This window comes from Amblyomma maculatum, chromosome 3 (genome assembly GCF_055883805.1).
Source record: "Amblyomma maculatum isolate TAMU_Amacu chromosome 3, ASM5588380v1, whole genome shotgun sequence".
Taxonomy (NCBI): Eukaryota; Metazoa; Arthropoda; class Arachnida; order Ixodida; family Ixodidae; genus Amblyomma; species Amblyomma maculatum.
The window spans coordinates 17,916,927-17,931,048 of NC_139346.1; the positions used below are offsets into that span (position 1 = coordinate 17,916,927).

General features: G+C 46.0%; 1 protein-coding gene across 5 annotated transcripts in view; it reads left to right on the forward strand.

The window, feature by feature from the left end:
* The window catches only part of LOC146194291 (uncharacterized), an 85,532-nt gene that overhangs the window by 22,408 nt on the left and 49,002 nt on the right, over positions 1 to 14,122 (forward strand). For 3 of the 5 annotated variants that reach the window (XM_084597331.1, XM_084597333.1, XM_084597332.1), the window contains 2 exons: positions 4,820 to 4,904; positions 8,954 to 9,038. In XM_084597331.1, coding sequence (XP_084453457.1) covers positions 4,820 to 4,904; positions 8,954 to 9,038 — 170 coding nt within the window. The remainder of the gene's footprint in view (positions 1 to 4,819; positions 4,905 to 8,953; positions 9,039 to 14,122) is intronic. The other 2 variants (XM_084597335.1, XM_084597334.1) reach the window with 1 other exon arrangement.

The following is a 14,122-nucleotide window of genomic DNA, read 5'->3' on the forward strand; positions in this document are numbered from 1 at the left end:
AGATTTTTCACTATAATACATATTTTAGACAGAAACTTCTAATCCAACCGTCCTACGCTTCATCACGCATTGATCACCGTCACAAAGTAGGAATTCCATAATGTCTCACTAAATACTGCCATGACTCCTTCATTCCAAGCACTTCTAACAGTTGGAATCGCCTTCCTCGTGCCATCGCTGAAATCACAGATGCCATTGCTTTTCATACAGCTGTTACTAGCCTTTTTTGCTCTAATGTTTAACATACTTTTGCTGTCGTTTTTCGGTGCTTTTGCTTGTTCAACATCTACTGCTTGGTTGTGTTGCTGCTGATTTTGTATTTTTATATCTTGTTGCGCAGGCGTTAACATTTACTGTATAATGACTATTCAGTTTTGTGGGTTTTGTTTTGCTGTATTGTGTTTTACTTTCTTTAGTTCGCCCCCACTCCCCTCTGTAATGCCCTTGGGTTTCTGAGGGTAAATAAATAAATAAATAAATAAATAAATAAATAAATAAATAAATAAATAAATGAATGAATGCATGAATGAATGCATGAATGAATAAATAAATAAATAAATAAATAAATAAATAAATAAATAAATAAATAAATAAATAAATAAACAAACAAACAAACAAACAAACAAACAAACAAACAAATAAATAAATAAATAAATAAATAAATAAATAAACAAACAAACAAACAAACAAACAAACAAACAAATGGTTGCACGATTGACCCAAGTCGTACAGAGGTATTGGATGAGATACGAAACTACATGCAATGAATTTTAAAGAGCTGGTCAGCAATTCCAGTGGTTTCTTCACAGTAGAGGAAGACTGTTCAAGGGCATGACATGGGGTGGAAGTGCCGTTCCTCTCTGCTCCAAAACTGCTCTAAACTGGCTTCCTCGATGGTCTGCCATGAAATCTAGCAGAACACGGGAGCAGTGTCACAGCACCGGGGGCCAAGATATATAATGCCTCTTGCACTAGGTTTAATACAAATAAAATTTTTGTAAGGGAGGGAAGCATGGAGTGTAATAAGTACTTGTTTGCAAGTTAATTTAACATGAGCCACAGGTGATTGGACGGAATTAATTGCGAAAACGAAATGCACTGTGCATGTGATATAGCACCTCCTCCCAGCCTTTTGAATCTCTGGTGGAGAGAGAAGCAAGAGCAGCAAGCAAAGCAGATAGTGCAAATTACTGTGAGCCGCCAGGAAACTTGTCCGACTGCAAAAACTGCATGAGTTATTCTAATCGTTTTGCTGCGAAAACAAGACTTTACCATCGAGCCTCTTTTTTTCAGTCACAAGCTTGTCAGGCCTACGGCAGACAAAATCATATTTGAAGCATTATGGGGGTTTAAAAATGAGCCCCAGCATTGCTAAAGCAAAGAATGATGAACCCTTGGCAGGCATCAGAAGTATGATGATGTTACTAATATCAGTGATACTGCAGCGTACAGAGAAATAATAGCTGACATATTTGCTTAATTATTTGGTCTATGAGCATTTAGAAACAATAATATTTTGACATTGTATAAAATCCACATTATTACCCTCTTGTTAGCTTCAACTAATAATTGCGTTTTGTGCTGTGTAGCCTTATTTTAAACTTTGTATAACTCTTTCTTTTCGTTTAATGTCTTGTGTTCAATACTTTCGGGTAACCATTGTGTGACGTGTTCTTTTATTTGTTGTATTTGCTCTTACATTTTGTTATTTCTTTTGTATGCCTCACTTACACAATACTGCTAACAAGGAGCCTGTGAGTTATTTGAATAAATATAAAAATAAATAAATAAAAATAGCTGTTGGATGAAAAGGCCTCTGTGCCATCTATCTTTCCTGAAGGCACAACTGAGCAGCGCTCAGGAATTTATCAGCACCGGCATATGATCGAAAGGGATATGCACAAGATGCAGAGTGCAAATGTGGTGCCCATTAACCTGAACTCTAAATTAGTGGCACTACTTGAGTGCATTGAAGTGAAGTGCATTGAGTGCATTTTAATCTATCAAGACAAGATAGGCAAATGCTTCAGGTCAGAGGAGGTATTCTGTTATGAAATGCACCAGCAAGCGTTCCGTTTGCTGCTAGTCTGTTCCAACTTGTTGCTAAAGTCAACCTGCGTTATATATCTTTGCATGCTTTGGCTGTCTGTCCTGTCAAAGATGACTGCAAAGGCATTGAACTTGCGTAAAAAGGAATCGGATTGTGAGTTTTGTATGTCGGAAAGAGAAAACTGCAATTTCCAAAGGCGTTTGACTTAAGAAACTTGCTCCAAAACATAAATAATACCCCGGTCAGACGAGCAAGTTTAGTGTCACTTTCAACGAGTGCACTCGCGTTTAGTGTCATTCGCATCGTGTCACACGATGAACTTTAATGACACTCGCTGCCGAACACACTCAGCGCAAAGTGAGTTTGGGGAACTCACTACACTTTGTCCGGCAGGCGAGTGTGTAGTCTCGACAACAGGGCACTTCATATTACTCATACATTTTTTTAGAATTACAATGTTTTGAAATGTTTATCGTAATTTTATGAGCGTTTCTATTAATAGGCAAGGGATTTAAGCTGTCACCAACTAAAAACAATGCGTACACTTGAATAGCTATCCTCGCTCTAAGTGCTTGCTCTAAGGCGAAGGCGTTCGTCTGCTGCTGCACCTCGATGGTATGCGGTATCTCAAGCTGCATCAAACAAGTTGGAGTTATTTGTAACCCAATCTCTAGAACGTCGTCACTTGACACGGCAGCATTTCGCTCAAGCGCCGGTCGAAGACAGCACCGCTTTTGCTCCCACAAGCCGCCAGCTCCAAGCCAGCACCTTTACGGCGCATCCGGCCCCGCTGTCATAGCCATCGTCCCCGGCGGAGCGGCGCAGCTCACCCTTGTAGTACACGTACACGCTAGCTACGCTCCTAAGGAGTCGTCGATTTCAATTGCACATTTCTCTCATTATTCTCATTTCTCTCAAGGCAGTGCCACAAGTGAGCCATATATCATATTAAGCTGGCCATACGAAAGCGCCGCCCACTGATACTGCGATGCCAAACTATAGGCCTAGCGACGACCACGGAGGAGCGCACGGCCAAGCGCTACTTGCCCCGCGCGCTCTGCCGTTCACGGGCGCTCACGGGCGGCATTACAGCGGAAAGCTCGTAGCATCCGGTGCTGTGAACGCTGCGAACTTCTCGCCTACTTTCGTGATGCTGCGGAAACTGGACATTTTTCAACGCTGTGTACAATTACACGCCAAGCAAACGCTGTGAAGACGTGACGATGCTGTCATGCGTGGTGCTGCGCCGCTGGACATATTAAGCTGCATAGGAGCGCCGTCGGACATGATTTCGTGTGAAAAATGCACGCTACTCTGAATCATACAACTCGTGCACTTTTCGCGCTCGAACACCGGTGTCCGTTCCATACGTAGGCGCTACCGGTTAACGATGCAAATCAAAGTCGCAAAACTACGTTCACGATAACCGCAGTTAGTAGCGCAACTATATATAATAAACGAGGTCGGTTTTGCTTATAAACAGCAGTAACCATGCATGTTGGCGAAAAGCGCGTGCGACATCGCGATGCTTTTTTTTTTTTTTTTTTTTTTTTGTGAAAACCATGTACTGAAATGCACAAATAAACTGAATATTAGCTTAAGGTAATTGTGCTTGCAATAAAATTGACTTTTAAGGTATTTTTGTGAAAACTAATTAATTTCCACATAGGGCTGCAGCATCCGCATCGGCACTGCCGTCATTTAAAAATGACACTTGATTTTGCCGTGTGACAGCGAGCACCGAAAGTGTCACTCTTCCTATGTAAGTGCACTTCGTGAAAGTGTCACTAAACTTGCCCGTGTGACTGGGGTATAAGATGCTCCAGAATTCTAATTTCATTGTTCCAAAGCTGCTCCAAAATGATCGAGCCTGTTTTCACCCCTGCGTCAAACACTAAAGCCAGACCACGGCTGCGAGGACCGAGTGGCAGAGAGATGTTCTGTTGAGCACTGACTCTCACCTGAGTGTATGTGTGAGAGATAATGACAAAAGAGCCGCGGACAACACCTCACGATTCTTCCTCTGTTAGGAATAAAACCTTGCCTAATCAAAGCACCTTCGGGTGGAGACATATAAGAGTCGTGCATCTCTTCCTCACAACATTTGCACTCCCCCCCCCCCCCCCCCCCACATCTTTTCAGAAAGTTTTAGGAATTGTCCTGGGCCCTTTGCAAAGCCAGTCCCTTTGTAAGGTGTATCTGCAGCGCTCGTCCTGTCTTCTTCTATGTCTGTGTCTGTGTTATTTGCGCTAGTCTTTTTATGATGACACACCAACTAGCCCAGTTAGGGCTCGTCCTGTCTTCTCCTATGTCTGTGTTATTCGTGCTAGTCTTTTTATTTATGATGACACACCAACTAGCCCAGCTTTCTGCTTTGACCGTATTTAAACCCCTGCCAGTGATGATCGCTTTGCCAGGCGAAGAGAAGTCCACTTGTCGAAACAATGGCTAGACCTGCGAAGTGAGGCATACCCCCTCTACCTTTGTTCAGTGCTCCTTCATACCGTGTAAACTATCTTCTTCCTCTCGTTCTACGAATGTGTAAGTAGTAAAATGCATTTCATTGCTGACCGAGAGAGCACTGTAGTTGCTTCACTTGCGCAGAGGGCTGTGTCTCCTTGGATACAGCCTGCTTGCTGACATATTTCCTCATCTACTGCGTCAGTTTATTCTGAACACTGCACTGTTGTAGGAACCGCTTCCATACTATGGCATGTTGTCTTATGGGTGGCCTCGTTGGTTGAGAACTGCCCTCTTTCTCTTCTGCAGGCCTTCCCACACAGCAGCCACCTGCCACCACCACCACCACCACCTTTGCCACTGCACCAATTGGGCAAGTCCCTCTGTGCCTCAGGTGGCGTAGTTGCTTCCTCCTTGCTGAACACAGTGTGTGCATTTTTATGGCTAAGGTCATTTACGAAGCGTTCTTTGGACCATCACTCTTGTTATGCATATTACAAAGGGAGACCGTAGACGACACTGCCAGCACACGTGTTTGTGTTCACTATACTCAGTTTCATATATAAAGTGCAACTCTGCCAAAGCTACAGCTCTTGTTTGCGCTCTCCGCATCTGCAATGAAAAATAGTGCCTGCTGTTGACGAGAGGAAATAATAGTTATTTTGTCTGCAAGCTTAATACATCTTACATTTGCCAACTTCATAAAGAGCACCTTTTTTAGGGAGAAAGGATCGGATTCGGTGAATTTGTATGTTTTTTATGGCGTTTTCGTTCGTGACGCGTTTTCGCTGCCCTGCAATTTTGGCAGCTGTGCCACTAGATGGTGCTGGCTGTGCCCTCCACGCTGCGCATCTCTTTTTGAGAAAATGGTTCTTCGGTGCGTATTTTTTTTATAAGATCCACACTGCGAAGATATCTAAACACGCCAAGCAAGCTATTGCAAATGTGTATGCTCAGAACAGAGCCCATTTCCACAGGAACCACTCGGCCACAAAACGAGCGCGTAGTGATACGCCTCCTTTTGTTTTTCTTGCGGACTTCTTGCGTTGCACCTGATGTATGAAACGGAGTATAGATAAGGTCAAATCCAAAACTGCAGTTCATTGGGTAGCTTGGTTGTGAATTTCAGCCCTGTGCTAAACCCTTGCTAAACTTCCAGTCTGGCCACTCATAAAGGAGGGCACTGTTGTCTCGTGCCTACTATCCGTTCTTGGGAAATCTTGCCATGAAAGGACAGGGGACAGCGTTTTAGTCCAAGCGGAGCAGTTTTGCGCTACTGGCTACCCTGTTCTCGTCATTCCGTGGGGAGCTGAGAAACTTTGTAGACAGCATAAGAGAGCGATTTGGCAAAAAGAAGAAAAGGCTTGCAGTACTTTCCGACGCACACTCTAGGTCACATGGGCTGCACAATGTTGCAAGCAGATGCGACATTTATGTTTTTCTCAGCCCCTGGGACACTGTGCTCAATGTGCAAACAAGTCATGCAGAGGTGAGGTGGTAGGGCCATTTGTTTAACCTACACCAGCTACACCAGTGTAGCAAATTTTCTATACCTACAATGGATTTTTGCTGCACTGGTGTAGGTGGTGTAGGTTAAAAAAATGGCCTTGGTAGGAGGCAGACTTGTCAACTGCATCTCATCTTTCATTTCCTGTGGGGTTGTTTATCAGATCCCCTTCTCATTCGGCACCACGTATGTCGGACAGGCCGGTAGGTGTGAATGAGTGTCAGATGGAACAGGAAAGCACAAGGCAAAAGGATAAACACAATGCACGAATTGCAAATGCAACCATAAGGAGAAATATGAAGAACGGAGAGCAAAAGGGTGACCCTCTTGCTCAGTCCATCTTTCGATACAGGAATTGTGAATGCACCCTTACTACAAAAATACGGCCATTCTTTTCTGCCACCAGGATAAGGTAACCTTCCACCTTTATACCCATTGGCACCGCATGTATCATTTATACCCATGGCACCGCATGTATGGGGACCTTCCACCTTTATACCCATGGCACCACATGTATCAGCAGACCTTATGTCGCATTAACTGGGAGGGAACTGAGCTATCTTTCTTCTCCTGTGTCGTTTTGATAACTTTCATCTACTGACAATTTCTTTCTGCGCCTACATATATTTGTTTTGTTTCTACAACAAACCTTACTCTTTGTGAGCAAAATGATGATCCTCTACTCTGGTACACAGCCTGTATTGCTGCACATTTTTTCTCTACCTGGTGAGTTTTGATTTGCCAGTGAGTTGTATGTGTGTGAGCACTGACCACAAGCTTGCTGCGACTTCTTGTGTGGTTACCGTATTTTCCGGTGTGTAAGTCGCAGTTTTTTTTTTCTGAAAATTTCGTCAGTGTGTCTTATTCACTGGTGCGACTTATATATCGATAAATCAGGGCCACAGCCTAATGCACGATGTCAGCGCATGTTAAGAAACCCAGGTGGTCTAAATTAATCCAACGCCCCACAACTCCGATGTCACTCATAGCCCATATGCCACTTCGGGGTGTCAAATCCAACAATTTACTATTTTTGCATGGCTGAATGTACTTCATACTATAAGGATGTAGTGCAAAGAGAGGACAACCGATGGTCTCTTAGGGTAACAAACTGGATTCAAAGGGAAGGAAAGCATAGCAGGGGGCGGCAGAAAATTAAGTGGGCGGATGAGGATAAGAAGTTTGCAGGGGTCATGTGGATGCAGCTAGCACAGGACTAGGTTAATTGGAGAAATATGGGAGAGGCCTTCGCCCTGCAATGGGTATAGTCAGGATTATGATGATGATGATGAATATACTTTGGGTGGTGCAGTCATGCTCCCAAGCTGGGGAATGATGCGCCACAGCTGTTTGCCATGTTCAGTAACTGCATTCCGAAAGAACTCAACAGTAACATCAAATTGTCTTTCAAAAACGAAATGCAACTCATACATTTTTGTAGACAGTTTAATTCTGAAGAAGGAAAATAAGTTGTTCATTTTAAAATGGTAGCTTGCCAATCATCATCATTGTCAGCCTTACTATATTCACTGCAGTGTGAAGGCCTCTCCCATATTTCTCTAACCGGGTTCTGTGCTAGCAGCATCCACTTGACCCCTGCGAACTTCTTAACCTCATCTGCCCACCTAACTTTCTGCCACCCCCTGCTACGCTTTCCTTCCCTTGGAATCCAGTTTGTTACCCTAAGCGACCATTGGTTATCCTCCATTTGCAGTGTATGTCCTGCCCATTTATTCTTCTTGATTTCCACCAGAATGTCAGTAACTTGAGTTATTTCTCTGACCCACTCTGCACGCTTGCAATCTCTTAACATTATCCCTACCAGTTTTCGTTCCGTAGCCCTCTGCGTTGTCCTCAACTTAAGTAGTACCCTCTTGGTTAGCCTCCACGTTTCAGCCCCATAGGTTAGCCCCATAGCTTGCCAATAACAAGTTTTAATTTTTGAGCCGCTTCCATTCTTATCATTTCCGTCCTCCATGGCCTCTTCATTGCACTGATTGCTGTAGTGTTATGGTGACATAGTAGTGTGCTTGACATCTGTCGCGTAATGTCTTATCTCTCACTAAGCATGGCTGTGAGCCGGAAAATTTACGATTTAAATTCAAGCTGCGTGCAATTGAATTTGCCGAGGAGCAAGGGTACCAGGCTTGCAGGAAGGCAGTTTGAGTTTAGCAATAAAATTATCCGGCACTTGTTCAAAGCCGCCAGTGTGCACCGGACAATGAACTCACCAAGAATGGCAGGTAATTGGCTATTTGATGTTGCATATTTCCCCTCGCTGCTCCTCCTCCTTCCTTTCCTTCCCCCCTCATTTTTTCCCCGAAGGTTTTGCCTAAATGCCATGTGTAGGGGTATACCATCTGTGGTTATCAAAATTTTTGAAAAGTACTGCTCCAATTTTGGATGCTACATGCACCTGTGTGGGCATTTTCTGTCACAGGATATGTGCATATGCGGCAGCCGCCGCAAATTTGTATTTTCATCGCGCATTCTCGCAGTGTAATCCTTAATGAGTAATCCTTAATAGTACATTAAACGGTATTGGCAATGGCTGTTTTGAAGAGACTGGTGTCAATAATGGCATCGAAAGAGGCGGGAAGGTGGTTCCAATCAGAACAAGTCTTTGGTATGCAAGAATTAAAATGTAGATTTGTCCGGCAGTTGGGTATGGCAACCTTGAACTTGTGGTCGGTGCGGGATGAAATATATGATGGAGGCTGAAACAGAGAGGATCTAAGAGTGGAATTAAAGTGAAAAATTTTATGAAATAAGCAGAGGCGTGATATTTTTCGGCGAAGAGACAGATCAGGTATATTAAGGTTTGACTTCATTATGGAGACACTGGCAGTACGCTGATAGTTGATAGTATATGATATGCTGATGGCAACATGTGTGGTTGTCCTTATGGAAGTTGTTGCTACCCTTCCTGTGTGCAGCGGAGGGGAGTCCAGCCCCTGGGTGCAGACGGTGCCTGATGCCATGCCCTGGGGCACCTACCCGGCCAACAGCAGTGCCACTGAGGTGGGCCTTGCCTTTCTAGTCACTTGGCAACTGACCACTTGCCCAATTTCATGCTGCACCAGGGACTCATTCATTTCCCCTCAGGCACTTCACGAAGCTAGCTAATAACCACTGAATGGTATACCATATTTACTCGCATAATGCTCGCACTTTTTTTCATGGAAAATTGATGCTAAGTTGGGGGTGCGATTAATTATGCGGGGAAAATTTTCGAGCAAATGTTTTGGAGCGCTAAAAGCAAATTTAAATAGGTGCAAATCGGGATTCGTAGGTCAGTTATTGTATATATAACCAAAATATTACTTTCAAGCAGAACTTACTTTTGTTATAAAAGTACAGGGTCGCCAAAAGCACAAGTTGCTAAAGCACTTTATTTACCGCACGCAGCCTTATCATCACTCCCCGCGTTTTGTGGTATAATGCTCACAGCAGACCATACAGTTCTACTCTTGATCAGAGACTTGATCCGAGTCCGTGTCAACACTGCAATCGCTGTCTCCAGTAGCGCAACACGCAGAACGTGTTGACGCCAAAGTGCCTGCTGGCAGCGCGGTTGTTATGCTGTAGCCCGTACTCGAAAGCTTTCAGCTTAAAAGCAGCTGTGTAACCTGCGTACTGCCCCACTGAGATGCGGCACCAAGGACACGGTAGATGGTGGAACAAAGCAAGTAACATGGACGGAACGAAGGAACAATGACAACGAGATGCGGAGACACCTCGCAAAATGGCGACGACTACGGGCATCATGAAAAAACAAAACAAAAAAAGGACGAGCATAACCGATGATGATTATCTACCCGAGCACGCTATCGCCACCTGGTAGCGCGTGCACACAACGAGGCCAGCCAGGTTCACTAGCGCTCCAGAGATTGCGCTTGTTACTGCTAGCAGACGACTCTCGCAGTGGTAATATTGGTGGTGCGATGATTATGCGAGGAAAAAAAAAATCCCGATTTTTGATGCCCAATGTTGGGGGTGCAAGCATTACGCGAGTGCGAGCATTATGGGAGTAAATACGGTATTATGCTGTCTTTGCATTGAAAAACGTGCGCCTCCCACACACCTTACAACTTCACTCTTGGAGAAGAGGGGAATCTTGTTTGTGTACTAGCATATAAACACACCAAGTCACCTTTTATTTTTGTGGTTAGATGTCGAGAAAAATTATGTTGCTCTATTTCGTTACACCCAGGTGCTCTGGTGAGGAATGGATATCTTATGCAATGAAAGGTCATTAATTTAAACTTCAACAAGAAAAACTTCAATTATCCGAAGTTACAGCTATCATCCCCTCCACCAAACAAGAAAAAAAAACTGTTATGAACTACTTGCACAATTATTTTGTCAAAGACAGGGCAGTAGTAGCTTGATTTTGGAATAAGAACGTTGCAGAGCAGTGTCTCGCACTCTGATTCCTTGCACACTCTTGAAGGCATCCCTGATGAGCAGTGTCAAATGAAGGGGCATGATGTGGACCAGAGATGAAAACAGCTGGTGTGAAGAAGCTCATAAATGTGGAACAAAGTGATGGGCATATCCTTGTACTAGATGAGCTTTGGCACGTGTCCGGTTGTACAGCCGATTTTGAAGCATGCAGTTCAGGTCTTTACTGTCAAGCATACCTGGATATCCTTGGGAGCCTGGTAGTAGTTATTAATGGGTGCAAGACTTGCAGGGTCGAAATTAGCAAGCATCTCAGCTATAGCCTTACAAGACTGTGAAACCACACCAATAGATTGAATGCTTCGGATAGGAGCTGATTTAGTTAGCTTTTGCTGTGTCTCATGTGGAACAGGGAAAAAGCAGCCGTGGCTACCGTGCCAGCCATTCCACTGGTTTGGTTTTGTGCATAGGTTTTGTGCATAGTCCTACATGAGGCACGCAGCCTCGTCGCTAAGCCACATCTTGCGAGAAGGGGGGTGCCAGCCATGTGGCAGGCGTGCAAGGCCACACAGGCACGGCAGCATGTAATTCATGTTGACCATGGTGGAACCAACTTGAATTCGAATAATGGGCTTTCTTATACACGGACTTCTAAGGAGCACCTTGCAAAAGTAGAACCAGCGAACACTGAGGACAAGGCAGAGGAGATCCGCACACACCTCTGTCCTGCATCTGGGTTTGCTGGTTCTACTTTTGTAAGCATTATCAACCATGTAGCTAAGCAATTTACACTGTTGGCAAGACCATGTCATAGTCTGAATACACTTGAACCTACATATATTGAAACCTGGGAAGTTTAGTTATATTGAACTAAATTATCCCCTTGAAAATCCCATGTAAAAGTATAGGAATGCTGCGTCATAGAACTCAGTTTCAGCGGTCGTTCAATATATCGAACTCTGCACCAAGCACTGGAAAGTGTGCCTTCCCCAAAGATGATCGCATCACCCTCGGCCGTTTGCCTTGTGACGTTTTCAAGCCATGCGCGGGAGGAATGAGAGGGAACAGTTCGGTGACTGCTAGTCTGGGGCAGCGCCACGCCCTTTCCCCAATGGCGTACACATCTGCGGTGGTCATTTGCTGCGCACCAGCGTGTGACGTTAGCAAACCATGTGCGTGAAGGAACCAGAGGGAACCGGTTTGGCAACGGCCAGTACGGAGCGGACGCAGCCAGTTCTGGAAAGGGGAAAAACGTGATAGAATGAAACACAAGGGTGTCCCCATTCTTCTGCTGAGCTTTCTCTCTCCTTCCTCTTTCTCAGTCTTTGTTTGCAGCACACGCTGCGCCTGCACGAAGTCATCTCAACCCGTGGCAGACGAACATCGGACGATTTCTCCAGTGTGTGTTGTAAACCCTTTGGCGCGCGGCGGCTGACGTGCACATGTCGTCGTGCTGAACGTGCGTAAGCTTGGCAACTGCGGACGTTAAGAAGCGGCAGTGTAAGGAAGAAGATACAGCGCTGAAGCTAACAATGATGAAGACGCCGATCAGCTGGCACGCACACTGAGAGCTCGGACCGTTTTGTTCGGACGATGTTGTACCTCGCTCTACGATCGCTTTGTGTCACCGGTCGCCGTCTCCAGTCCTCCGAATAACCTTCAATAAACCCTTCTTCATTTGGTGGAATGTGCCGAGGTACGACCCTTAAACGATCACCGTGGAGCTCCGCAGCCGTACGATACCTATGGCGACAAACGAGGTAGGCCAACAGCCAGTGGCAGCCCCTTCGCAGTCCATCTCATGCTCCGGTACCATTCGGCAGCGAGATCCCGCAGTTTTCAGCGGGCAGGGCGACCAGGACATTGAAGATTGGTTGGCCTCATACGAGCGGGTGAGTCGTCATAACAACTGGGACGACCGCATGAAGTTCAACGTCATCTTCTACCTGAGTGACGTTGCTAACCTCTAGTATTGAAACCATGAGGCAGACATGCCAACTTGGGCCAACTTCAAGGCAAAGTTCACGGACGTTTTCAGACGACCCACAGTGCGGAAACTACGCTCTGAAGAAGCCTTGCGGGTACGAGTTCAGCATGAAGGGAAAACGTTCATGAGCTACATTGAAGACGTCGTGGATTTATGTAAGCGTGTCGACCCGTCTATGGATGAGGCTGCCAAGATAAAGTACATGATGAAGGGCATTGATGTAGATGCATTTCACATGCTGTGGGCAAAGAGCCCAACCACAGTGGCATCAGTATACAACCTTTGCCAGAGTTTTGATGAAATGCTCAAGCAACGCCTCTGTACTCGTCGCTCTCCCGCACCTGCTGCGTCCATCTCTGGCCTGGCTGTGAGCAGTGACCGTTTGGCTCACATCAAAAATTTTGTTAGAGATGAGGTCTCCCGACAGCTTGGGCTTTTGTCTGGTCCACGCCCGTCGTCTACAGCCCAGCTACTTACCCCTGTGATCCGACACACCATACGCAGGAGGTTGCCGATGCATTTCCCAGTTTTGGCCAGCCAGCGCTTGTCACACCTCATGTCGACCCTGTTCCACTGCAGCCCACACCTCTTGCTGCACCATTGAGTTACAACCCCCCTGTGGTTGTGCCACCTCTACCTGTACCAGTACAAATGCCTCCCACATATGCAGAAGTGACCGCCCGCCCTCCGCCGCCGCAGTCTTTTGCGTACGTGCCGACTATGGCACCACCGACTGTCGCTCTACGGTACCTATCAACGACGCCTCCCTACAATCCTTGGCGCACGAATGACAACCGGCCTATCTGCTATGCTTGCAGCATTTCAGGCCACGTCGCCCGCCTCTGCTGTCGTACTCTGCGTTCTGCCCCTGCACGCACTATCGCTGACAGCAATTATAAGTATGTCACTTTGCGCGCCCCCCTTCGGGGACATCTCCAGGGCTGCCGCCCAGCTCATCGGGCCGCCAGAACATTCCATTGCACCGCTCGCTGTCCCCTCGCCGTCGGTCCTTGTCACCAATGCGGCGTCGCAGCATGACACAAGATTTATTATTACAGCGCAAAGACGGACGGGACAAGAGGAGGACACAACAGCGCTGTTGTGTCCTCCTCTTGTCCCGTCCGTCTTTGCGCTGTAATAATGAATGTATGTAACCAACTCGCCCAAAATGTTGTATTATGTGACACAAGACTCTGAAAACTAGCAGCCGCAGTTCCTGGGGCAAGAATTGTGCACATTTCGCCTACCACAAGTTCTCGTCTGTCTCCGCCGAACGTTCTTGAAGTTTTTGTCGACGGTATTCGTGCCCTTGCACTCGTCGATACCGGGGCCACTCTGTTAGTTATTAGCGAAAGTTTTTGCTGCTCGCTTCATAAAGTCACCACCCTGCCTTCTGGACTTTCTCTTCGCACCGCCAGTGCCGATTCCGTTCGTCCGTCTGCTGCTTGCACAGCGCGTGTAGTTCTCGCGGACGTCTTATATGTCGTCGAGTTTTTAGTGCTTGCGTCATGCTCGCATGACTTAATTCTTGGCTGGGATTTTCTTTCCCGCCACAATGCTGTTATTGACTGCGCCCGCGCCCACGTCGCCTTCTCTGCGCTCTGTGATGCGGTTCTTGACCGTTCGCCGTCTTTTTCTTGCGCCAAACTTGTTGTCGCTGACGACACTGACATTCCGCCCAACTGTGCTATAATTGTTCCCGTGTGTGTACCCT